We start from the raw sequence: 25504 nt of genomic DNA on the forward strand, positions 1-25504 counted from the left end.
TGGAACAAGATTGCATTCCTATTATTTCTGTTAAGGATAAACGGAGACATTAGGATATGGAAAGTATTTATGGGAACAAATACATCAGTGTCTTTCTGATGAGGGTCAGGCTGGAGAAAGAATCACTCTCGGTCCTCTGATTCCCCATTTCCGTACAGAACTCCTATTACCATTATAACTGACTCCTTAGCAGCGTTTCCTTCCTTCGGGGGAGGCTCGGCCTCCTTGGTTCCCTCTCTTTGAGGACTGCCCTTTGGGGCCGAAAGAGGAGGATCGTTGCCCCAGTCTCCCACTCTCCTTCCCGAAGCTCGCTTTCCGGGTTCCGGCCCGGGTCGCACCCCCGCTACCCAGCACCCCACCCCCGCCCAGTCCTCCTACAGCGTCCTCCACCCCCGCCCCCGCCCCCGCCCGCCCGCGCACAGCGCCCCCTGTCCCCCGCCCCGCGCCCTCCTCGGTGCTCCCCACCGCACCGGTCCCGGCCGGCCCCCCTTCCGGTTCCCACACCCGGACGCGTGCCGGCGCCTCCGAACCACTGGTTCCGCGCGTTCCTGCACGGAGGCGCGCCCCGGAGGGGCTCGAACGGACGCGACCCCCTTGGTCCCGCAGCAGCCTCCCCGGCCCGGGGGAGATGTCAGGTCAGCTCTCCTGTCCCCGAGTCGCTACCAGGTCCTTGGTCAGGAATAAGCAGATCCTTCTCGGGTCCCAAGCCCCCGACATCCATTCTGGGGGGACTCTTCCCAGCCACCATTCCCCGATCATCTCTCCTCAGCTGTGGAAAAAGCAGCCCTCCTTTCTCTTCAGCAAGGGACCCGTATTTTCCCTTCAACTTCCATCAACTTGGGCCCCCGCGGGCCCCCAGTCGGTGGGAAAGCACTACCCTCCATTTTCGCCTCAGGGAGGTTCCTCGGCCCGGATCTCTCCTGCCACGAATCAGGAGAGGCCGAGGCGCCGCGGCGGGCTCAGCGGCTGCAGCTGGGCCCTCGCCATCTTGCGCGGAGGAGGAGCCGCGGCGGCCGCCATGCGGAGAGCTAAGGGGCGGGGGCGCTGCGGGCGAGGGAGGGGGCGGGGGAGCCGAGTTAGCTCGGCCCGGGCGGCGGCTTCGGCGGCGCCTTGAGAGCGGGCAGCGGCGGAGGTAGGGCTGGGCGGCCCATGGAGCGGGCGAGCGCCGGCAGGCTGGCCCACTGGCCCCCGGCGTGGAGCGGGGCGGGGGGCGGGGCGGGGGGCGGCCGAAGCGAGGGGCCGGGTGGGGGCGGGCGGAGGTTTCCGAGGAGGAAGGAGCCGCCGCCATTTTGGGAGCTTCGAGTCAACAATAAAGGACCGAGGGTACAGAGCGGGAGTGGCCTCAGTGGTAGGACTCGGGCCCGAGCCGCGAGGAGTGGGGTGAGGTGAGGGGGTGGAGGTCGGCGGTGCAGCGGGGGCTGCGGGGAGTCCCCCCCGCCCCGGCCGGCGTGGAGGGCGCTCTGAGGCGGAGGACTGAGGCCTGGTCGGGCCCGGGGGAGGAAGGCGGGCGGCAGTTGTGGGGCGGGGGCGCCCGGGAGGAGTGGGATAGAGCACTGTTGTGCCCGACGGGGTCCGGAGGAGGAGCGGGAGAATTCCTCGGAGGAGCTTTGTGGGAGACGAGGGAAGGTGGGATCGTAGGGGGTGGCAAGGACTTAGGGAGATCGTGGAGGTTACAGGGTACGAGGCGGCCCTATAGGGGGCGGCAGGGATATGCAGTAGCGGAGGGCTGGGTTTCGAAGAGGACCGGCTGCTTGACGGAGTAAGGCCTCGCAGGTCGATAACAAGGGGGTGATTATGGAGCCCCAGAGTCATGGAGGAAAGGAGGGGCCGTCTGACTTAAGGGTTTCTCTTCGGGGCCTTTTGGGGGAGCCCCTATTGTTTCCTACCCGCGGAGCTGGTTCCCTGCTCTTGTTGCGCAGATACGATTGCAGGGCCCCAACCCTTTTGTGTTTATGGGCCCAGGGAGCTGACTCGAAGTGTGTGGGTTTGGGGGGGGGGTGTTGAAGGGGAGGGAAACAAATTATTTGCCTACAGTTATGGGGCTCAAATCATTGGCTTGTTTCTTTCCCTTATCGCTCACTCCCCTTTCTCTTCCACAGTCCCCTCGCCCCTTCAAAATAGAACGGTCACTCCAACTTGCAGACCGAGCTTAGAGAAACTGCGCTGCATTCGCACACAAAAGGTCTTTTTGGAGATGACGATACTGTTTTGGGTGTGAAACTGTCAATTGCTAACTACAATCTGGGAAGTGCTGTAATTAACTCCGCTAGGGGTTCCTCCCAACTCGTCTCTGTTTCGTTCGTATTTTTGAAAATGTAGAAATATAACTTGCAAATCTAAATTGGGAAGGGGTAGGAGGAATATTTCTTTTCCTGAGACGTAGAGCTGCAGTGCTGGTTTTAGCTTAATTAAGAGGGGAGCAGTTATCACATAGTCACATTTTGGATGCAGGGAGGTATGAGGTCTTACGTGCATGATGGACAGTAACGATATCATTTAATTTTTAGAAGTTGCCACTTTCATCCTCTTAGTGCTTGCAAATAAGTAAGTCTTCTGGTATGAAGTAGGTGATATCGCTGATCATAATATAAACCTGTCAATACAGGAAACCAATTACTACCTTGCACTGAAATTGGGTGGCTCTTAACCACCCTCTGCTTAAGAGGTCACTCAGCTTCTGGGAGACTTGGAAATATACAGCTTTGTGTACGTGATAATCAGGATTTGCTTGTGAACAACTTTATTTTCAATTAAAAAAAAGACATCAAAGAGTTTTTTTTTAAATTTTATTGTTTGAGAAACCTTGGTGTATGGCAGAAACGCTAATTAATAAGCTAGTGTATATTTGGTAAGAAATGTAAAGGAGTCAAAGAACAAAGCAAACAGAGTAGCCCTTTATTTTCTGGCCTTTTTCCCTCTGGCTTTTAAATTATGTTTTCATTTACTTCCTTTAAAAATAATTTTATTTGGGGAATAATTTAAAAATTTTTAAAATTAATTTAATTAGTACTCTGGGTTTCCTGGAAAGTTTGATTAAAGTTACTAGTATCTTTAGCCTTTCACAGATTTTTTTTTTAACACAGGTAATTTCCTTTTTGTGTTTTTGTAATTTAAAAAAATGCTACTTCAAGTTGGGATATACTTTTTGAAAAGTGTTATATTTAAAAACGTAGAAGTTTTTTTAGTATTCAGTTTTAATTAAGGTAGCTAAAGGTTTTCTTGGCTGTTTTTCAAGCAAAAGATTTTGACATGTAGACATAGTTATATCCCTTGACTGCTTCCGTTACTCTTTTAAAGGGCAAAAACTTAAGGGAAAAAAAATATTTTTCTTTATAAAGTTTAACTTATGTCGTTGAAATTCATAAGGGCATAAATGTGTTCTTCTGAAAGCATAAGGTGAAGTCAAAAGCTCAACTCTTCAAGGATTCTCAGTTGTCAGAAATAGAAAAAAAATTAATGAATTGTCTTGCCTTGTTCATTTGTAGATTTACATTAAGTTGTGTGATACTTCATTGAGTTGTAATGCAATTGAGTGTAATGACTCATTGACTTTAAGAGGTGGCAGGGACTTCAGAGAATTCATCAGGGAGGAAATAAGGGAAGAGATTGTCATTTGACAACTAATGCTAACTTAATCACAGTATCTTTCTACTTGGTATTCTCTGGGTTGCTTTGAACTGACAGTTTAAAATGTTTGAGATCGGTCTCGGTGCAGGTTTGGTTTTTGAGGCAGTTCATCTTTTTGTGTCTTTCCTAGCTTGGCTAGTGATTTGGTCTCAGTGCAGCTATATTCTTAATTCTTTAATTTAAAAGAAGAGAGTGCTTCTAAAGGAGTTCTTTAAAAGGGAAACAAAATTTTTTTTTCTAATTTTACTCTGTTTGCTAATTTAACTTTTTTCTTTGTTTCAGACTGAAGTGAGCGAATTCAGATATATAACTCAACCTTGTTAGAGGGCTTTATTAAAAAATAAAGAGTTGATTCTGTGCATGAGAGCAAGTTACTGCTGCTTACCGTTCAGAGACTTACAGGTGCTTGCCTGCATTGCAATAAAGGACTCATATATTGAGCAAGACTTATATTTATCTCTTCGTTTTGGAGAGCCTAATAAACTGTTATTACAGTTTCTCTACTGACTTTCAAAAGTTTTGAAGTTTGAAAGAGACACCTTTGCAATTCATACAGCATGAGCACGGCCAGAACAGAGAACCCTGTTATAATGGGTCTATCCAGTCAAAATGGTCAGCTGAGGGGCCCTGTGAAGCCCAGTGGTGGCCCCGGAGGAGGGGGCACACAGACACAGCAACAGATGAACCAGCTGAAAAACACCAACACAATCAATAATGGCACTCAGCAGCAAGCACAGAGTATGACCACCACTATTAAGTAAGTGTTAGAATAAATAATAAACACACTTGGGGGACCAAGGAGATTTATTTTGTTAGTTTGTTGTTGACTACTTTGTGTATACCTTAGTTTAACCATTTTGATAGCAAATAGAGGACAGATGCCTTTGTTTTATGGCCAGCAGGTATTTGCAGTAGAAGAATGTATTTCTGTCATAACTAATTCAGGTTTATTAAGTAACTTAACAGGCACAGATTAATATATATTAATCTTGTGTAGACTATTTTTCGAAACATTTCTGGCTTTCATAATGAGCTCAGATTCATCTTGTTTTTGCCAGTATGGCTTTTTCCCTAGTGTTGGAACTTGACCTTATCCTAGTTTGAATGGCAGTTATAGCCAGTTTCACGTTTTAAATTTAAAGACTTGCCCAGCCTTCTGAACTTCAAACATACTCATAGAAAATTTATCCATAACTTTTTTTTAGTTTATGACACTTTGCTTTTTGCCCTATTTATTTACTTTTCAAATACACTTTCTCCTCCTTTTACACACACACACAAAATAACAAGCAGTTTATGTCATAGGGAACTCAGGATTTTGAACTCTTGTAAACACATCTCTGAATAGTCCCAAACCCGTTTGACAACTTTTAAAAACGTAAGAGCCTCAACTTACTACAGAATATTTTTTCTTTTAAATTTGGAAGTGTGTAGGCTATCATCTTTAGGTGTACACTTTAAAGTATTTGGTAACTATGACTCCAAAGAATCAGTTAATAGAAAACATTCAAGAATCTTGACCCATTTGAGATTTGTCTTTGTTAAAAATCTAGCCATGTAAGTTGATTTAACCTCTAGAAATCTTCGTAAGATGATAAAACTCTTTCAAGGAACCAAAGCTTGTGTTTTATTACAACCTAGATCTTTTCCATGCTTAAAAAGTACTTACTGAAGAAAAATAGTCCTAACTTCCAACAGAATTGGTTTGGTCACTAGGAGAATTGGCATTAATGCGTATTATTTTTGAGATGAATATTTTAATTAGTATAGAAATCAAGAATATTTTCTAAATAGCAGTTTGTCTTGACAAAATATGAATAGGCTAGCAATATTTAGGCTACTTTTAATCCTTAATCATAGAAACATAAAGCTACATTATTTCATTTTGAGAGTATTTCCTACTTGAACTCAGATTTGAGACAGCAGTGGATTTTGCCTTTTTTTTTTTTTTTTGCTTTTCCTAGGATTAATGGTTTCTTTTCAATTCCGTGAATCTTTAAATCTCAGTTTAAATGTCATCTCTTCTATGAAGACTTCTAGATCCCATGGCTCAGAGCTCTTCTAATACCTATCTCTATCACTTATTTTCTCATTAAAAATTTTTTTTAACCTCCTAAGATTATACATTTTTTTTGTAGGCAGATTTTGCATTGTATCTTCCCGCATTTTTATCCACTATTTAGTGAATTTGGCAATGTGGCAAGCTGGCTTACTAGGATGTTCAACTGACATTTTTGTTTATACCAAACTTTGCTATGATATGGACTGGGGTGAAAGGCTTTAGTACCCTTGGATTGGTAGCAAATAGTCCCTGTGTTACAGTATCTGGGATTATGTGGGACCTAGCTTTAAGTAAAATATATGCTTATCTTTCTAAATCAAGACTCTTGAGATGTTTGGGGTGCTCTAATTATATGAGTTATTGCAATTAAATCAGTGAAAGCCTACTTATTTTAAAGACACAGTTGAAAGCATTGTCTGCTTTATTGACAGTCTTTTTTCTGTTAGATGCTTTGGGTATTGTATTATTTGAAGTTTTTACCTGACCAAAAAGAAAATTTTTTATTATGTTTTCTTTGTTGTTTTCTTTCATGGTTTCAGGCATCCCCAGTAAAAAAGATAAAGAGAGATGTTTACTAGCAGCTAATGTCGAGTTCTTCTTTTGCCAGGCACTGTGCTGAGTGCTTTATAGAAATTATTTTATGTAATTTTTATCCCATTTTTTATGTGAGAGAATGGAGGTTTAGAAAAGTAACTGTTCCAAGGTCACAGAACTAATATGTAGAAGAGTCAGGGCTTGAACTCAAGTCTGAAACTTTATAGATTCCTTGGCTTTAACTAGTCACCAAGAGTTACAAACTCAGATGCCTATAGGGGACTGCCATATTAGAGGGTACTTGCCCTATTAAAAGGCATCAACCACTTGATTTTAAACTCCATTTACTAAGCTCTGTCAAACTATTGCCATGCAGAAATTTGAAACCAGTGTTGCTAAAGCTTCCAGGTTTTTTCAAGAAAATCCAGAATCTGGACTTTTACACAAAATCTCCTAATTTTTTAATGTTGGCCACTAATTTAAATTAAAACACACACTATATAGGTCAAACAAAACATATGGGTTACCAGTTTCGAAAATGGTTGGACTGTATACAACACTGCTTCTCTTAAGAGGATGGATACCTTACTCCCTTCTATTCTTGATTTTTTAAAATTCTCCCTAGATTGTTGTGCTTTGTAAGAAAGAACAGTTTTTCTAAAATTGTTTATCTCTTTTGTTACCTGTATTCTTAAGTAAACGGCAATATGTTAAACTTAGTGTGGTTTTTAGAATTATAATCGAGATGAATTATCTTTGTATTTTAGAATACTAATGCTGTGAATTCTGATACTTCAATTTTACTGTATTCTCTCTAGACCTGGTGATGACTGGAAAAAGACTTTAAAACTCCCTCCAAAGGATCTAAGAATCAAAACTTCGGTAAGTTGGTTGTAACATTCAAGTGGAAAAATGATGTGGAAAGTGAAGTAGTTATTTAATGATAACAGGCACTGTGTTTACTCTTAAGTAAGTTGAAGTGGTTGAAATTGTATAACTCATGTATGATGAGTTGCCCAAAATTTCCACTATTTGGAGGAATTAGTAATAATGTGTATGTATACACATTATTGTAGTATATAATGTAATATTTAATATACAGTATACAATACAATAATTATCACTATATATAGAGTATTTAATATATAATTTATATATTGAATATTGTGTTTATACGTATATATATCTTATCTCATTTGTGGAACGCTTTTATGGTTTTCAAGGCATTTTCTCAAAATTCTCTTGTTTCCAGCAGCACAGTAAGTTTCAGGGTAGGTATTGTCCACATTTTGTGGATGAGAAAACTGAAGTTGAGAGGTTAGTTCTCTTAGCCCAGTGTTCTCAACCAAGGGCAATTTTTGTCCCCTAGGAAGCATTTAGCAATAGCTGGAGACATTTTTGGTTATCACAGCTGAAGGGATGCTACAGAACAGCCCCTTACAGCAAAGAATTTTCTGGCCCAAATGTCAATAGTGCTGGGCTTGAGAAACCCTGGTTTAGACTAGGATATTTGTAGGCAGCGCATGGTGGAGCTAGGGTTTGACTTCACGTCTTGTGGTTTGATACTTATATAGAAATAACAGTATTCCATCAGTCCTTAGAGAAAAATGACCACAGGGTGGCTGGTCTTTCCCCAAAACATAGTTTTTAAATGGCTTGTGTGTGTTAAAGAGAGTGGTTATTTTTCAGTTGAACTATAGATCAAGACAGAGAACTAATCTGCATATATTTATATTTTAAATGGGGTAAAGAATTAGTCTCTCAAACACTTTATTAAGCATGCTAATTACCAAAGGAACCCAGTTGTACTTCATTCTTCTGATGTTTGTCTGTTTTTGTTTGACCAGGATGTGACCTCCACAAAAGGAAATGAGTTTGAAGATTACTGTTTGAAACGGGAGTTGCTGATGGGAATTTTTGAAATGGGCTGGGAAAAGCCATCTCCTATTCAGGTATGTTTCCCCTTTTTTATCATATGTATAATGTTATGAGTTAAGCGTTACACACTTTTTGATCTGCGGGAATGGTACAGTGAAACAACAATTCTCTCCAGTTTGTATACACACACATATATATATATATGTACACACAGGCATACACACTTTCTGAACCTTTAAATGGTAAGTTACAAAATAATGGCCCTTTATTTCTAAATATTTCACTGTGTATTTCCTAAGAATAGGGATAGTCTCTTGAATAATCATAGTACAGTTATGTTCAGTCAATTTAACTTTAATGCAATATTTCTATCTCATCTGTCATTTGTAGTCTTATTTTTAATTGGCCCCCAGATTTTGTCTTAAAGCATGTTTTTTCTCTTCTGTATAGGGCCCATCCTAGGATCAGGTATTGCATATAATGGTTACATCTCTTTTAGTAGTGAGCATTTCCCTGTTCTTTTTTTGTCTCTTATGACATTGACATGTTAAAAATATGGCCCCCTTCCTTTTTTTTTTTTCCTCCAGTAGAACATTCCTCATTTTGGGTTTGTCTCATGTTTCCATGTGATTAGATTCAAGTTATGCATTCTTAGCCAGAATACTGCAGAAGTCACATTTGAAGGGATAGTGTTCATCTATTCCTCAAGGGTGATTTAAATTTTGATTACACTTTTGAAGTGGTGTCTTGATTTTTCTACTGTATAATTATTGCTCCCCCCCACCACCTTGAAACTAATAAACAGTCTTTGGGGAGCATTTTAAGGCAATGCAGATATACTACTCTTCATAAAAATTTCCCCCTAGCTCCTCCTTATGTATCTATATATTATCAATGTGGACTCATGAATTACTTTTTTTTTTTAATGGTATTTTTTTATGTATATAGATTTATTTATTTATTTATTTATTATTTTTGGCTGTGTTGGGTCTTCGTTGCTGTGTGTGGGCTTTCTCTAGTTGTGGTGAGGGGAGGCTACTCTTCATTGCGGTGTACGGGCTTCTCATTGCAGAGCACGGGCTCTAGGCGCACGGGCTTCAGTAGTTGTGGCACACGGGCTCTAGAGCTCAGGCTCAGTAGTTGTGGAGCATGGGCTTAGTTGCTCTGCGGCATTGGCAGGCAGACTCTTAACCACTGTGCCACCAGAGAAGTCCCTTTAATGGTATTTTTGTGCTCGAATTGTCCCATATTTGGCCAGTGTGAGCTCCTTCAAGCCAGTTCCTTTGTGTTTGTAATGTTCCTCTTTCATTTTTTTCCTCTGATAGACTATTTTATAAAGCAGTTTTAAGTTCATAGCAATTGAGCAAAAGAGATTTTTCATAAATCCCTGCCCACACTCATGCATAGCCTCCCCCATTATCAGCATTCCCCACAAGAGCAATATTTGTTACAACTGATGAACCTGTGTTGACACATTATCACCCGAAGTCCATAGTTTGCATTAGGGTTCATTCTTGGTATTGTACATTCTGTGAGTTTGAACAAATGTATAATGACATGTATCCACCATTATAGTATCATACAGAGTAGTTTCACTGACCTCTGTGCTCCACCTATTCACCCTTCCCTTCCCACTTCGTTTTTCTTGAGCACTTCCTTTTTGGTATATCATGATGTCAAGCTTATCTGTCGAGCTACTCTTTCCCAGCCTCAGAATCAGCTATTTCTCCAAGGAACTCTGATTCCAATTAGTGGGGAGTAGTATTAGGGACCGAGATCTAAGCACTAGGTGCACTCTTTGAGTGGAAAGAACAAGGAAATATATGTATGTATACACATACATGCCTGTAGACCTAAACATGCATTATACATACACAGATTTGATAAATGTGTTTGTTCTCTTCACATAAATTGAAGCTGTTGAATCCAAGCTGTACTCGGGACAAACTCTGTGACATCATTGAGTACTTTTTCATTGAACAAACATGTATCAAGTGACCTAGAAAGTGTTAGACCCTGGGGGTGTTATGATGAACAAGATAAATAGCGTTCCTGCACTCAATAAGGACAGCTTATTGTACAGGTAATTTCAGTGTAATGTAATGGGCACATATATGTAGTTGAAATTGCACATGTATGTAGCCACTAGGGAAGATGGAACAACATGGAAGAAGTGATCCATGTTCCAAGTGGGGAACACTGGAATGGTGATTGCCTGGGGATGAGAGTGTGCCTTTGTGGACAAACTGAAAGGAGTTTGTTGTGGTTAGAGAAAGTATCAAGATAAAGTTATACCTCATCAGGCAGTTTGAGTGCAGATATCAAAAATATTTAGGCATCTACTTTTCTATAATATAGTTCATGTTAATCTATTTTATCTATAGGAGTGAAACATTTTATGGGCACTTTTCTACTGTATCATTCAACTTTGTATCTCTAGTACTTAGCAAGGTGCATGGCAGGAAATAGGCCCTCAGTTGTATTGCTTTGTTGGAATTATGGTTAATGGATATCTGTAAGCGAACTTCGTCTAGAGAAGTGTTTGAGAGCACTGTCTTTGCGGTGAGGCTGCGCAGGTTGAATCCCAACTCCACTCCTAAGGAGATTATTTAAATGTCTCGAAGCTTCCGCTTTCTGACCTATAAAATTGATAAAATAGTATATACCGTGGAGTTGTTGTAAAGATTAAATGAGGTAATTCATGTTAGTATCCTAACTACAGTGGCTAGTAGGTGACAAATGCCCAATAAATGTTATGGGGTTTTATTTTATGTAGTAGTTTTATCAAAAAAGGAGATTGGTTCATTTATCAGAGTTAATTCGTAACGGACGCTTGCTGACTCCTGTTTCACACCTTTGTATTAAATTTTAAAATTCACTTTGTTATTTGCATTCTCAGTTTGGTATAGCATATAGATAATTAACTCTCCAGCCACTTAGCCAGTCTATCATCTAGCTTTTTCTGTAAAGTAGAAATGATCTCCCTCACAGGGTTTTTATTGTGAGGACCAGAGGTAGTGTACAGGCATACCTCGTTTTACTGTGCTTTGCTTTACTGTATTTTGCAGATACTGCGTTTGGGTTTTTATTGGTTTTTTTTTTTTAAAACAAATCGAAGGTTTGTGGCAACCCTGTGTTGTCACATGATCGTTATTATTTTTAAATTAAGGTGTGTATATTGTTTTTTTACACAGTGCTACTGCACACTTAATAGACTATAGTATAGTGTAAACATAACTTTTATATGCACTGGGAAACAAAAATATTTGTGTGACTCACTTGATTGCACTGATCTAGAACCGAATCCGCAATGCTCCAAGGTGTATTTTGAAATAGCAAGCAGAGTATGAATATAAAATATTATTCTATATACCTGAGACTATCATTCACATTGCTTTTTCCTGCACTATTGTTTTGCCTGAGAATCCATGGAAAACACAAGATAACATGCTTCTTAGAATCATTCAGTGTAACAAACCATAAATACTAGGACTTTAGAACCAAAAGAAATCTAGAAGGCCTCTAGTAAAATCCAACCTCGTGACTGACATTCTTCTATTCTCTTCTTGTCTACCTTCTCTCCTCACTTTTTTTTTTGTTATTTTTTTTCTTTTCCTAAAACATGTCTATTGTCTTTATAGTACTTAGTTTTACAGTTTTATTCAGGTTTTTTTTTTCTCTCCAGATATAAAATCCTCTTGATCAGATGGGTGTCATATGCATTTGAATCTTTTTTAAGAGATCTGACTTAGTTGCATTTTGGCTATAAGATTATTGGAAAATGAGGCACTTAAAATCTTTTGAGATGATATAATTTTACACTGACAGGCTGGAACTGGATATACTACAGATTGCTTCCACACATCTTTCTTTGGTACAGCCATCTGTGATTCTAGTTCTAGGTCTGAATGCTGTGCCCAGTAGCATAACCATGCCATTCTAAGGCCTAGCTTTACAGGAATAGAGACTTCTTTGGAGGACCTAAGAGTCTGTTATTCTGCTTAACATTGAGAAACCTTATATTAACTTGGGGATGATTGGTGACAGCTCTTGCTGCTTCCAGACCTTAGGCACAACTTTTGAAGACTTTTTAGGTAAGAAGGTGATGGAATGGCAAGTAGTTCATTATTGAGGGAAACATGGAAGTTCTTCTTTTGGCAACCAAATTTCATATCAAGTTGGGAATCTCAAATTATTTTGAGAAATTATTTTGTTAACCAAGTCTAATTGGTCGTTTATTAAATTTATAGTTAAGAATTAGAGCATTCTTAATTCTTTTGTCATTCATTCCTCCTGCTGACATGGATTTATTGCCAAAAGAAATATTTTCCTAAATTCTCAAAAAAGTCTTTAAATGCATGTCTTCATTGGTTACTATGGTAAAATTGGGGTGTGTTCCTTAAGCTGGAGATGTTCTTTTTGAAATTACTATCTTCCATCTCCTTTTTTTCTGGGTAGCAGTAGATGTCTTAACTATTGCTTACCTCCTCCACAGTACCCATATTTTTTTCCCCCTGAAATTAAGGTTCTTAAATTCAACTGGTCCTAGGAAGTAAAAAGAAGCACCTACTCTAAAAGCAGCTAGCTGGGCAATTTGGAGCCTTTTCAGGTACTGTACTTTTGTAAAATGCCTCTCAGTACTAGGAAATTGGAAGGTATCCCATTCTTTGGTTGTGGGCAACAGAAACCAACTTGGGTTAACTTAAGCAAAAGGAAATTTATTGAATATCAGGAATTCACAAGATTAGGGAGAAGTCTGGAGAAACACACTTGGCATTGGCCAAGAACCAAGGCAGCCCTAAAGGGCTCAGGAAGCTGTAAATTGTTATAGGATGCACTATAGCAATTTCAATTCTTAGAAGGGAGCATTCAGCCAGCCTGACTTCAGTCAGTGTCCTCCATTTAGCTGAGGAAGTTGGCTAGACTATCCATTGGGGTGGGGAGGATGTAATTCCTCAAAAGGAAAGTTAGGGTGCTACTAAGAAAGGGAAATGGATAGCAGGGTTATAAAAACACAATAAATACATACTTACTCAGTCCCTAGACCTTACAGTGGAACATGGACTTTGGAGAGCTAAAGTGGCAGGATCGGACCTTAAGGTCGTGGGGTTGTTTCTGTTTTTTTGTGTTTGTTTGTTTTGGTTTTTGGTGGGTTTTGGTTTTGTTTTTGGTTGCTTTGTTTTGTTTTTGGTGGCTTTAGGGTATAAATCACACAGCACACAATTCACACATTTTAAGTATACAATTCATTGTTTTTTAGTATATTCACAGTTGTGCAGTCACACAACTAAAACAGTCAGTTTTAGAACATTTTCATCACCCCAAAAAGAAACTTCTTTAATAATCACCCTTCATCTTCTACTAGCTCTAAGCAACCACTAATCTACTTTCTGTCTGTATGGATTGGCTTATTCTGGACAATTTCACGTAAATGGAATCATACAATATATGCTCTTTTGTGACTGGCTTTTTTGACTTAGCATGTTTTTAGGGCTCATCCATATTGTAGCATGTATCAGTACTGCATTCCTTTTTATTGTTGAATAATATTCCACTGTATAGCTACACCACATTGGTTTATCCATTCTTCAGTTGGTAGGGTTGTTTCCACTGTTAGCTGTTACGAATAATGCTCCTTTGAACACTGGTGTATGAATTTTTGTGTGGAGATATTTTCATTTCTCTTGGGTATATACCTAGGAGTAGAATTGCTGGTTCATATGGTAACTCTTTAACCTTCTGAGGAACTGCCAGACTGTTTTCCAAAATGGCTGTACATTGTACTTAGTGGTATATGAGGTACTGATTTCTCTGTTTGCAAACCAAAGTTCAAATCCTGGTTCTGGCATTTCTTGCTTTGTGACCTTTGGTAAAACAGTCTGAGGATCCATTTGTCAGTTGTAAAACAAAAAGTACCTAACTTGAAAGGATATAATTAACGTTAAGTATCTAAGCATAGTGTCCACCACAGTAAGTTTTTAAAAATTATTTAGCTTCCTTCCTCCTTTCTCTTCTCCCTGGCAGCTCCCCATGACTTCCTCTTGGGTTTCAAAGCTGTCTGAGTTGGACTTGAATTCTCTTGCTTCATATTCCTTAATCTTCCTAGCAAACAGTGGTAAGAGACGGTGTGGATATACTGGATTTCCTGACTGCTAATCATAATGATCACCATATGAGATGAAATACAGTGCATCTTAACTTACAGACTAGCTTACTTTGTTAAAGTCCTATCCTTAAACAGTTTCTGTAGAGCATAAGTCCTGTCAGAGTAGAGGAATAGAAGTCAGTGAATGGCTTTTAAGTCAAAAGATAAACCCCAAATAGGAATTAGGATACCCCCAATCTAATTCTGTCCTGTCTTACTTCATTCAGAAGTCTTATCTTTTTTTATTATTATTAATTTTTATTGGAGTATGGTTGCTTTACAATGTTGTGTTAGCCTCCACTGCACAACAAAATGAGTCAGCCATACACATACAGGTATCCCCTCCCTTTTGGACTTCCCTCCCATTTAGGTTACCACAGTGCATTAGGTAGAGTTCCCTGTGCTATACAGTATGTTCCCATCAGTTGTCTATTTTGTACATAGTTTGAATAATGTATATGTGTCAATCCCAGTCCCTCCTTCCCCACCCCTTTCCCCCTTGGTATCCATACATTTGTTCTCTACGTCCAAATCTCTTTCTGCTTTGCAAGTAAGATCATGTATACCATTTTTCTAGATTCCATATATACACGTTATTATACGACATTTGCTTTTCTCTTTCTGACTTCACCCTGTATGACTCTCAGTTCATCCGTGCCTCTACAAATGACCCAATTTCATTCCTTCTTATGGCTGAGTAATATTCCATTGTATATATGTACCACATCTTTATCCATTCCTCTGTTGATGGACATTTAGATTGCTTCCATGTCCTGGCTATTGTAAATAGTGCTGCTGTGAACATTGGGGTGCATGTGTTTTTTTTGAATTATGGTTTTCTCTGGGTATATGCCCAGTAGTGGGATTGTTGGATCATATTGTAGTTCTATTTTTAGTTTTCTAAGGAAACGCCATACTGTTCTCCATAGTGGCTGTATAAATTTACATTCCCACCAACAGTGTATGAGGGTTCCCTTTTCTCCACACCCTCTCCAGCATTTATTGTTTGTAGATTTTTTGATGATGGCCATTCTGACCGGTGTGAGGTGATACCTCATTGTAGTTTTGATTTGCATTTGTCTAATAGTGATGTTGAGCATCCTTTCATGTGTTTGTTGGCCATGTGTATGTCTTCTTTGGAGAAATGTCTATTTAGGTCTTCTGCCCACTTTTGGATTGGGTTGTTTTTTTGATATTGAGCTGTGTGAGCTGCTTGTATATTTTGGAGATTAATCTTTGTCAGTTGCTTTGTTTGCAAATATTTTCTCCATTCTGAGGGTTGTCTTTTCATCTTGTTTATGGTTTCCAGAAGTCTTATCCTTTTAAAGAACCTGATTCAGGAAGTCACTGGGAGACTACCTAGCCTTTTTTTCTGCTGTAGAACTGAGTAGTATGCAGGTAGCCTGTTTAAAAACCATAGAAGAGAATGAACCCATGGGGATAATGGGCCTTCAGGACAACAAAAGATTAATAGAGTTGACTCAAAGTAGGGGGGAAGAGATTAAGACCAAAGGGTCAAAACCAAGGTTTTCTTCTTTGACCTGCTTTACCATACATAATAAGCAGACTGTTTAATGCTGGCTGTAGGAACAAGATAATAGAGTATTGTCACTGGATCATTTTCGCAGTTGTTCTGGCAGCTATGTTAGTTATTCTGACCATATGGAACCCATCTGACCCCTGTGATTGGGGTTCTAGAATAAGAGTCATGGTGGGAAATGAAAGTCATGATGCTTATGATTTAGATATTTCTCCAGTAACGGTTTTTGTTTTTTTTTTTATTTTTATTTTTTGGCTGCATTGGGTCTTTGTTGCTGTGCGTGGGCTTTCTCTAGTTGCGGCAAGCGGGGGCTGTTTTTTGTTGCGTTGTGCAGGCTTCTCATTGCAGTGGCTTCTCCTGTTGCAGAGCCTGGGCTCTAGGCGCGTGGGCTTCAGTAGTTGTGGCACAAGGGCTCAGTAGTTGGGGCTTAGTAGTTGGGGCACAAGGGCTCAGTAGTTGTGGCACACAGGCTTAGTTGCTCCGAGGCATGTGGGATCTTCCCGGCCCAGGGCTCGAACCCGTGTCCCCTGCATTGGCAGGTGGATTCCTAACCACGGCGCCACCAGGGAAGTCCTTCAGTAACAGTTTTAAAGTGCTAGAGATACTTGTTTTGCTCATTAGCTCAAGCATAGAAAGAACTAATTATTTTAGTGATTGTGAATCTCTTTTCCTAATTTATTTTCCTAATTTTCTAGTTTTAGAAATTAAAATGTTTAGTTTTAGAAATCGAAATGTTCTGCTTCCTCTCTGTTTATACCTGTTTTACTTTTTAAATTTCTCTCCGTATATGTGTATTTAATATTTAGTAATTGTTAGGAATCCTTTGCTATTGTCTAGGAAATACTATAATATTATAATAAGAAATATTGTCTTCTGCAAAACACATAAAACAAACTAAGCCAAATATGAAAATGAGAAGTCAGCCTTGGTAATGTGACCATGGATCAAGATAACTGGAATAGAGTTGAGACTCCAGTTGAGCACATCTCAGGACAGAAGTTGGCTGTGAGACAGACATTGGACATTATGTAATACGATTTTTAAAAAAATCAAATAGGACCTGAGGTTAAACTTTCCCAGCTGATTCCTGTTTTGTGTAGGGATAAATTGTCCAACCTACAATTTTTCATTGTGGTCAAATTGGTTTACTAGTCTCAGAATATCTTATTACAGTCTTTCCTTTGAATATTGTTTGTGCTGTCTTTTCCTCCAGTTTTTAATTGTGAAATGTCCTTTGCTTTTTTTTCCTCTACGTATTCATGATGTTAGCCCAAGTTACTCTTCTTGGTTGTTGATGCTCAGCTTCCTTAGACAACACATTTGCACATGCAGACTTACATATACAGTTTTTTTTATGACTTGAGTATGTATTTTATAAGCAGTTCTGGTAAATGTCAGTTGATACTGATGGTGATGTGGACTGGTCCTGCTAATTTATTTGGTCTCTACTTATTCTTGTAAAATACTTCATAATACCAAAGAGCTATGTATACTTTCAGTGTGTTTTAGAGAAGAATTTGCTTATGTACTGTTTTTATTCACAAATAATTTGCATTGTCTTATCTCTTTTAGGAGGAGAGCATTCCCATTGCTTTATCTGGTAGGGATATTTTAGCTAGAGCAAAAAACGGAACAGGCAAGAGCGGTGCCTACCTCATTCCCTTACTTGAACGGCTAGACCTGAAGAAGGACAATATACAAGGTTAGTTGTTTGTTTAAATTGTAAATGGCGATTTAAATCTTGGAGCTATTACCATCTGTTTTTTAGTCAGAACTTAAATAATCTGGAATTCGTATTTATCCTTTTCACAGTTTTTGGCCTGGTTGTCTTGTAAAAATGATCCCTAACTTTTTAAAGAGATTTCTAGTTTTCAAAGTTCTTTTACATATTACACAGCTATGACAACATTCCAGTGAGATAGGCAAAATAAGTATTATTGTCCTATAGATAGGAAAAGCTAAGATCTTGAGAAGTTAAATTATCTGACATAGATACTTACAAACTATGGAACTGAAATGTTTCTTGTGACAGCTCTGTGTCTGTAGAGTTCCTTGTAGAAACATGAACTTTTTCTCTTTAAAGCCTTGTGGTTTGGGGATTTTAAGAGCTTAGGCAGTAGGGAAGAAACAAATTTCCATAACTGTACCCAGAGTAAGCTAATAGAGTTAAGTTTTCATCTCTGAAGCTTTTTCTTAAATTTTCAGCTATTTTTTTCCCCAGCTTTCTTTCTTTCTTTCTTTCTTTATTTTTGGCTGTGTTGGGTCTTCGTTTCTGTGCGAGGGCTTTCTGTAGTTGCGGCGAGCGGGGCCCACTCTTCATCGCGGTGCACGGGCCTCTCACTATCGTGGCCTCTCGTTGCAGAGCACGGGCTCCAGACGTGCAGGCTCAGTAGTTGTGGCTCACGGGCCTAGTTGCTCCGCGGCACGTGGGATCTTCCCAGACCAGGGCTTGAACCCGTGTCTCCTGCATTGGCAGGCAGATTCTCAACCACTGCGCCACCAGGGAAGCCCTCCCCAGCTTTCTTGATCTATAATTATTATTTCTGCCATCTCTCTGTTACTAACTTTCATGTGATATAAATAGAACTGGGCGGCAAGAGTTTCTTATTTGGGTATTTTAACTAGTGAATCTCTTACTAAAATATTAATGAACTTTGGGCTAATAATTGACAACTCGAAGAACCCTTTAAGGGGTTGTAACTAAGAAGAGTACAAGAATTGTATAGCATTGTTACTGAGGAAAAGTCTAAATCTGGAACAATATAATAGGTTCTCTTTTTTTTTTTTAAGAAATTTATTCATCTGAGTGTCTTAATTAAAAGGGGAAATATTTCTGTAGCTTCTTAAACTCTTAATATATGCTGGTTTTTTTCTGTTTTCTCTGTTATTTGTTATTTTCCAGCAATGGTGATTGTTCCCACTAGAGAACTTGCTCTACAGGTCAGTCAAATTTGCATCCAGGTCAGCAAACACATGGGAGGGGCTAAAGTGATGGCAACCACAGGAGGAACCAATTTACGAGATGACATAATGAGGCTTGATGATACAGGTAGGAAATGATTGATGTAAGGTGTCTGGCTCTCTGTAATTCCACACACAGGTGTTTCCTTTCAGTAACTTATTAAAGTTGTTTTTAAAATTAATAAAGAACAAACATTGCAGTAGAAAAATGAATAAAGGAAATGACCATTTCATTCAAGCATAAAAACAAATTGTTTTAGTAATTGAAAGAATATTCAACCTTACTAGTAATTTTTTAAATTACACATAAAAACAGTAAAGTGATATTGTACCTTTCTGATTGACAAGGTTAATTCATATTGGCAAGGCTAATTAGTAACCAGTAATGTGAGTTTGTGGAGAAATTGGCCGTCTTGCAACATGGAGGTATAAATTGATATAATCTCTATGGTGGGCAATTCGGCATTATATTTCAAAATTATAAATGTATATTTTTAAGAATCTTTTTTTGAAGAAATAAGTGGACAAATGCAAGGTGGTTTACTACAGCATGGTTTGTAGTACTGAAAAAATTGGAGCAACATGAATGTCAGGGGAGTTTGGCTAAAATACATTGGGTATAGTCTGAAGGGAATTCCACACGGCCATTAAAGAGTGAAGCTGACCTGTATTCATTTTTTAATGAAGAGTTCTCCATGATACATTATTTAGTGAAAAAAGAAAACAGCAAGAATGAAATCCACTTATATAAAATTATATATAGAATTTTAGTCAAAATTTTATATATGATTATCATTTGATAAGTTTAATTACTATATTCTTTGTGCTGTCCTGTTATTTAAAATGATTATTTGATCCTTATTACAGTCTTCAGAAGACCATTGATCTAGATTAAAGGCAAGCTACTGTATCAGAAGCTTGGCATACCTTTTGTTTTTCCTTGGGGGTTGCCCCAAGACAAGTATGCCCCTTATTTGGAGCAGGTGATTTGGGAAGTTGTAGCCCCACCCCATGTAGCAGTGAAACTAAACAGGTATTCTCTAGCCAACCAAAGATGAAATGGAAATCCATATTCTAAAACACACCTTTGCCTCTTTTTATTATTCCTACCTCTACAGCAGTATTTCTGATAAAATATATGATATAAACCTTTACTATATCCTTTTTGCCCCAACTAAAATTAACGAAAATATGTTTTCTAATCTTGTGTAGTGCATGTCGTGATAGCTACCCCTGGGAGAATCCTGGATCTTATCAAGAAAGGAGTAGCAAAAGTTGATCATGTCCAGATGATAGTATTGGATGAGGTAATGTCTCTTCATTTGGAAACATACTATTCTGTACTACTCTGGCTTTGTTCATAACTGCCAGTGAGTGAAGCATAACCTCTTCGTGTTTATGAGCTTTTATTTATTTATTTATTTATTTATAATTTTTGGCTGCATTGGGTCTTCGTTGCTGCGTGCAGGCTGTCTCTAGTTGTGGCGAGCGGGGGCTGCTCTTCGTTGCAGTGGGTGGGCTTCTCATTGCGGTGGCTTCTCGTTGCAGAACACAGGCTCTAGGCACACGGACTTCAGTAGTTGTGGCACGCAGGCTCAGTAGTTGTGGCTCGCAGGCTCAGTAGTTGTGGTACACGGGCTTAGTTGCTCTGCGGCACGTGGGATCTTCCCGGACCAGGGCTCGAACCCATGTCCCCTGCATTGGCAGGCGAATTCTTAATCACTCTGCCGCCAGGGAAGTCCCTATGACCTTTTAATAAATGCATGACTCGTCGGTTCAAACTAATTTGCTTATAAAACATGTTTTACCCTTTAAAAACAATAGATGATAGGAATTTATAGGAGTAAATCAGCCTTGTGTCTTTTTCTTAGTAAAGCCAGGTTTTTATTTTTCAATAAGAGAAGTTGTTGAATAATCTCAAAGCCAAGTTCATTCTAAGTCTCTTTCCATTCTGTGATTCATCTTAAGAAGCATGTAATGTCTCTAACCCCTCATTTAACATACAACTTTGTATTGTTTGGTTTTTCGTCTCTGTTATAATGTGTTATCTCACCAGGTTATAAGTGCCTTTTAAGAACTTATTCAGCTCTGCATCCTTGGGACCTAGCAGTGTTTTATATGTATATGAAATCAGTGTTGATGTTTTTAAAGTTATTTTCCTGTTTGGTCTGTGTTTTAGATTACTAGAGCAGTTTCGTCATGATCTAATTTGGAACAGGTTTTTATCTTTGAGTAATGAGAGAGCACATTTATTAGTTACTGCGTGCTAGCACTAAGTGCTTTACATGTTTTTTCATTTAATTTTTGCAAGAATCCTATAAGGTAGGTATCCTATAAAGTAGTTACTACAGTAAGAAGACACCTTAATTTTTAAATTGTGGAAACTGAAATAGTCAGTGGTTTAAGAAGCCTCCCAACATAGCTAATAAGCGAAGGAGACAAGTTTTAAACCCAGGTAGTTTGACTCTGCAGCCTGTACTTTTAATCACTATACCATAATGTCTCTGTAATGGGAGTCACATTAAAATTTTGTTATGGGAACAAGGATTATATCTGTCTAGGACTTTTTTTCCTTGGAAGATGAGTATTACAGACTTTTCCCCTTCTGAATCACTGGTAATGTGTCTTGGTGCCTTGGACTATGCAGTGTTGTAGAGGACTTACTGTTTACGACCAGGAGCATTCCATGAACTTGCTGGATGATGCCTTATTAACCAAAGACCTTAGACATTATTTCATTGTGTTTAAGATCGTCTTCTCTTTGTACTGCAGGCAGATAAGTTGCTGTCACAGGATTTTGTGCAGATAATGGAGGATATTATTCTCACGCTACCTAAAAACAGACAGATTTTATTATATTCTGCTACCTTCCCTCTTAGTGTACAGAAGTTCATGGTGAGTATAAACCTGTACTTGGAAGCAGTACTATCCTGTTGTTCATGAGTATATCTTTATCCATGATTACATCTTACTACTAGTCTATATATTAACGCTGATTTCAAGTTTTGGGCTTTTTCTTTAGCTGATCAATTAAGGTTTGTTGTGCATAAATTAACTGATTTTTTTAAGATACAAAAGTAATTTGATTCTTATTTGTTCACTTAGCTTTTGTTGTCAGACTGACATAGCCATTGATGCTAGATAAATTGATTACAGCATAATTCTATATTTAAAGTACAAAATAGTAACTTAGCTGTATATCTGAATGTTATATCTCCCATTTTATGGTAATTTACTTCTTTCATGACAGATAATAACATTTTAAAGAGGGCTCCATCCCTTAAAGTAAGAGTTTATCAGACAGAAATGTATGAGGATATATTCTGAGTTTAAGAAATAGACTCTGCTTTCATTTAAATATGAGACTCTTCTTTTTTTTCAGAATTCCCATTTGCAGAAACCCTATGAGATTAACCTGATGGAGGAACTAACTTTGAAGGGAGTAACCCAGTACTACGCATATGTAACTGAGCGCCAAAAAGTACACTGCCTCAACACACTTTTCTCCAGGGTAAGTCTGTTAGGCTTCAGCAGCTGAATGTTGTCCGTTACTTACTACTTAACCTCAGTAAAACAAACAGTTGTATCAGTTTTCTCACCATTTTCTTTTTCTTTTCTTTTTTTTTAAATACTTATTTATTTGGCTGCTCCAGGTCTTAGTTGTGGCATGCGGGATCTCTTAAGTTGCAGCATGTGGGCTCTTAGTTGCGGCATGTGGGATCTAGTTCCCTGACCAGGGATCGAACCCGGGCACCCTGCACTGGGAGCACGGAGTCTTAACCACTGGACCACCAGGGAAGTCCCTCTCAGCATTTTCAGTGTAAAAAAAATTCCTTAGTATTTCCTGAAAGGTAGTTTGAGTTGTTGATCTGAAGCTGATACTGTATGATTGACAAGTCACAGGCACTTCTAATTTGATTCTAAAATAATTTGACCTTAATTACAGATAATCCTCATTATTCTCAGTAATTATAATTGTTCCGTTGTAGGCAGATTCTGTTTTTGCAAATTTGCCTACTTGCCAAAATTTCCTTGTCACCCCGAAGTCAGTACTCAGGTGCTCTTGAGGTCATTTGCAGACATACGTGAAAAATTTGAGACCTCATGCGGTTTCCCCCTGCTTTCTTGTTTCAGCTCATACTATAAATGAACACCCTTTTCACAGTCTATTTAGTGCCACATTTCCCACATTTCTGTGCTTTTCTGTTGATTTCACTCTTTTAAATGGCCCCTAGGCATAGTGCTGAAGTGTTGTCCAGCGCTCCTAAGTACAAGAAGACTGATGTGCCTTGCAGAGATAATGTATTAGATAAACTTCATTAAGGCATGAGTTACAGAGCTGTGGGCCATGAGTAAATAAGGTGTCTTTAAACAGTAACACTGTTTAAACCAAATTCCTTGGTGGTCCAGTGGTTAGGACTCCATGCCTCCACTGCAGGGGGCATGGGTTCGATCCCTGGTCAGGGAACTAGGATCCTGCAAGCTGTGTGGCAGGGCCCAAAAAAAAAACCAGTAACACACATAAAACAAGGTTATCTGTTGACCCGTTTATGAAGAAGTTAAGTGTTCCTCACAGGAACCTAACCCTGTATTTCCCCTGGAAGCAGTGGTCCTATATTCAGTAATTCAGTGTTTCCAGTAACTGTATAGAACATAACTACCTCAAGTAATGAGAATTGGCTGTGTTTTACTCCTGTTGGCAATTATGCGGCCCTTATGAAAAATACTCTGCTACAATAAAACTTACTCTACAGTAAAAATTATCTTCAACTACTATGTAAATGAATAGTACTTAAAATTTTTACAGTTTTGCATCTCTCTTGTATCATGAGATTCTAAGTCTTAGATGATATTTTCAACATTAGGGTTAATATTTTCAAGATTTGTCAAAGTTAATGAAGGTTTTTGTTTTCCTTCCTTATGTCATCGTTTTGTTTTGTTTTGTTTACCCCCTGTGCTCAGCTTCAGATAAACCAGTCGATCATTTTCTGTAACTCCTCTCAGAGGGTTGAATTGCTAGCCAAGAAGATTTCTCAACTGGGTTATTCTTGCTTCTATATCCATGCTAAAATGAGGCAGGTGAGTGTAAAACTTGAACTTGCATAGATTTTTTAAAAAACCTTTTTCTTAGTATTTCTTGGATTTTGTTTTGTTTTAATGCTCTTCCAAATGCCCTGAGTTTAAGAATAAATTATTCCTTAGCAGGCAAAGGACCATTCATTTTAACCTCTCTGGCATTAGGTTTTCTAACTACAAACAGGGGTAATAGTACAAATTCTTACCTCACAAGGTTGTCAGGAAGATTGAGATTATGTAGGAATGAATAGTTTGTAAGTTGCCAAACATAATAGAAATGTGAGATTTTATTCCCTTCCTTCCCCTTATTCTTAGATTTGGGCTAGTATTTAATACAGTAATCACTAGCTACACGTGGCAATTTAAAAGAGTTAAAATTTAAATAAGTAAGTTAAAATTAAACAATATTTAAAATTTAGATTCAGTGCAATCCCTATCAAACTACCAATGGCATTTTTCACAGAACTAGAACAAAAAATTTCACAGTTTGTATGGAAACACAAAAGACCCCGAATAGCCAAAGCAATCTTGAGAAAGAAAAACGGAGCTGGAGGAATCAGGCTCCCTGACTTCAGCCTATACTACAAAGTTACAGTAATCAAGACAGTATGGTACTGGCACAAAAACAGAAATATAGATCAATGGAACAGTATAGAAAGCCCACAGATAAACCCACTCACATATGGTCACCTTATCTTTGATAAAGGAGGCAAGAATATACAGTGGAGAAAAGACAGCCTCTTCAATAAGTGATGCTGGGAAAACTGGACAGCTACATGTAAAAGAATGAAATTAGAACACTTCCTAACACCATACACAAAAATAAACTCAAAATGGATTAAAGACCTAAATGTAAGGCCAGACACTATAAAATTCTTAGAGGGAAACATAGGCAGAACACACTATGACATAAATCACAGCAAGATCCTTTTTGACCCACCTCCTAGAGAAATGGAAATAAAAATAACAAATGGGATCTAATGAAACTTAAAAGCTTTTGCACAGCAAAGGGAACCATAAACAAGACGAAAAGACAACCCTCAGAAAGGGAGAAAATATTTGCAAATGAAGCAACTGACAAAGGATTAATCTCCAATATACACAAGCAGCTCATGCAGCTCAATATTAAAAAAACAAAAACCCAATCCAAAAATGGGCAGAAGACCTAAATAGACATTTCTCCAAAGAAGATATACAGATGGCCAACAACACATGAAAGGATGCTCAACATCACTAATCATTAGAGAAATGCAAATCAAAACTACACTGAGGTATCACCTCACACCGGTCAGAATGGCCATCATCAAAAAATCTACAAACAATAAATAAATGCTGGAGAGGGTGTGGAGAAAAGGAACCCTCTTGCACTGTTGGTGGGACTGTAAACTGATACAGCCACAATGGAGAACAGTATAGAGGTTCCTTAAGAAACTAAAAATAGAAGTACCATATGACCCAGCAATCCTACTACGGGGCATATACCATGAGAAAACCATAATTCAAAAAGAATCATGTACCACAGTGTTCATTGCAGCACTATTTACAATATCCAGGACATGGAAGCACCCTAAGTGTCCATCAACAGGTGAATGGATAAAGAAGATGTGGCACATATATACAATGGAATATTAGCCATAAAAAGAAACGAAATTGAGTTATTTGTAGTGAGGTGGATGGACTG

At 38.8% G+C, this 25504-nt stretch overlaps 1 protein-coding gene across 7 annotated transcripts in view; it reads left to right on the forward strand.

Moving 5' to 3' along the window:
• The first annotated feature begins 442 nt into the window (after positions 1-442).
• DDX6 (DEAD-box helicase 6) overlaps positions 443-25504 on the forward strand; it is a 34873-nt gene continuing 9811 nt past the window's right edge. Inside the window, exons 1-10 of one of the 7 annotated variants that reach the window (XM_036860102.1) lie at positions 443-635; positions 3910-4384; positions 7042-7105; positions 8071-8175; positions 17359-17488; positions 18689-18835; positions 19960-20054; positions 21520-21642; positions 22130-22258; positions 23710-23826. In XM_036860102.1, coding sequence (XP_036715997.1) covers positions 4185-4384; positions 7042-7105; positions 8071-8175; positions 17359-17488; positions 18689-18835; positions 19960-20054; positions 21520-21642; positions 22130-22258; positions 23710-23826 — 1110 coding nt within the window. In that variant the 5' untranslated portion in view covers positions 443-635; positions 3910-4184. The other 6 variants (XM_036860101.1, XM_036860106.1, XM_036860100.1 and 3 more) reach the window with 6 other exon arrangements.

This window comes from Balaenoptera musculus, chromosome 8, assembly GCF_009873245.2.
Source record: "Balaenoptera musculus isolate JJ_BM4_2016_0621 chromosome 8, mBalMus1.pri.v3, whole genome shotgun sequence".
Taxonomy (NCBI): domain Eukaryota; kingdom Metazoa; phylum Chordata; class Mammalia; order Artiodactyla; family Balaenopteridae; genus Balaenoptera; species Balaenoptera musculus.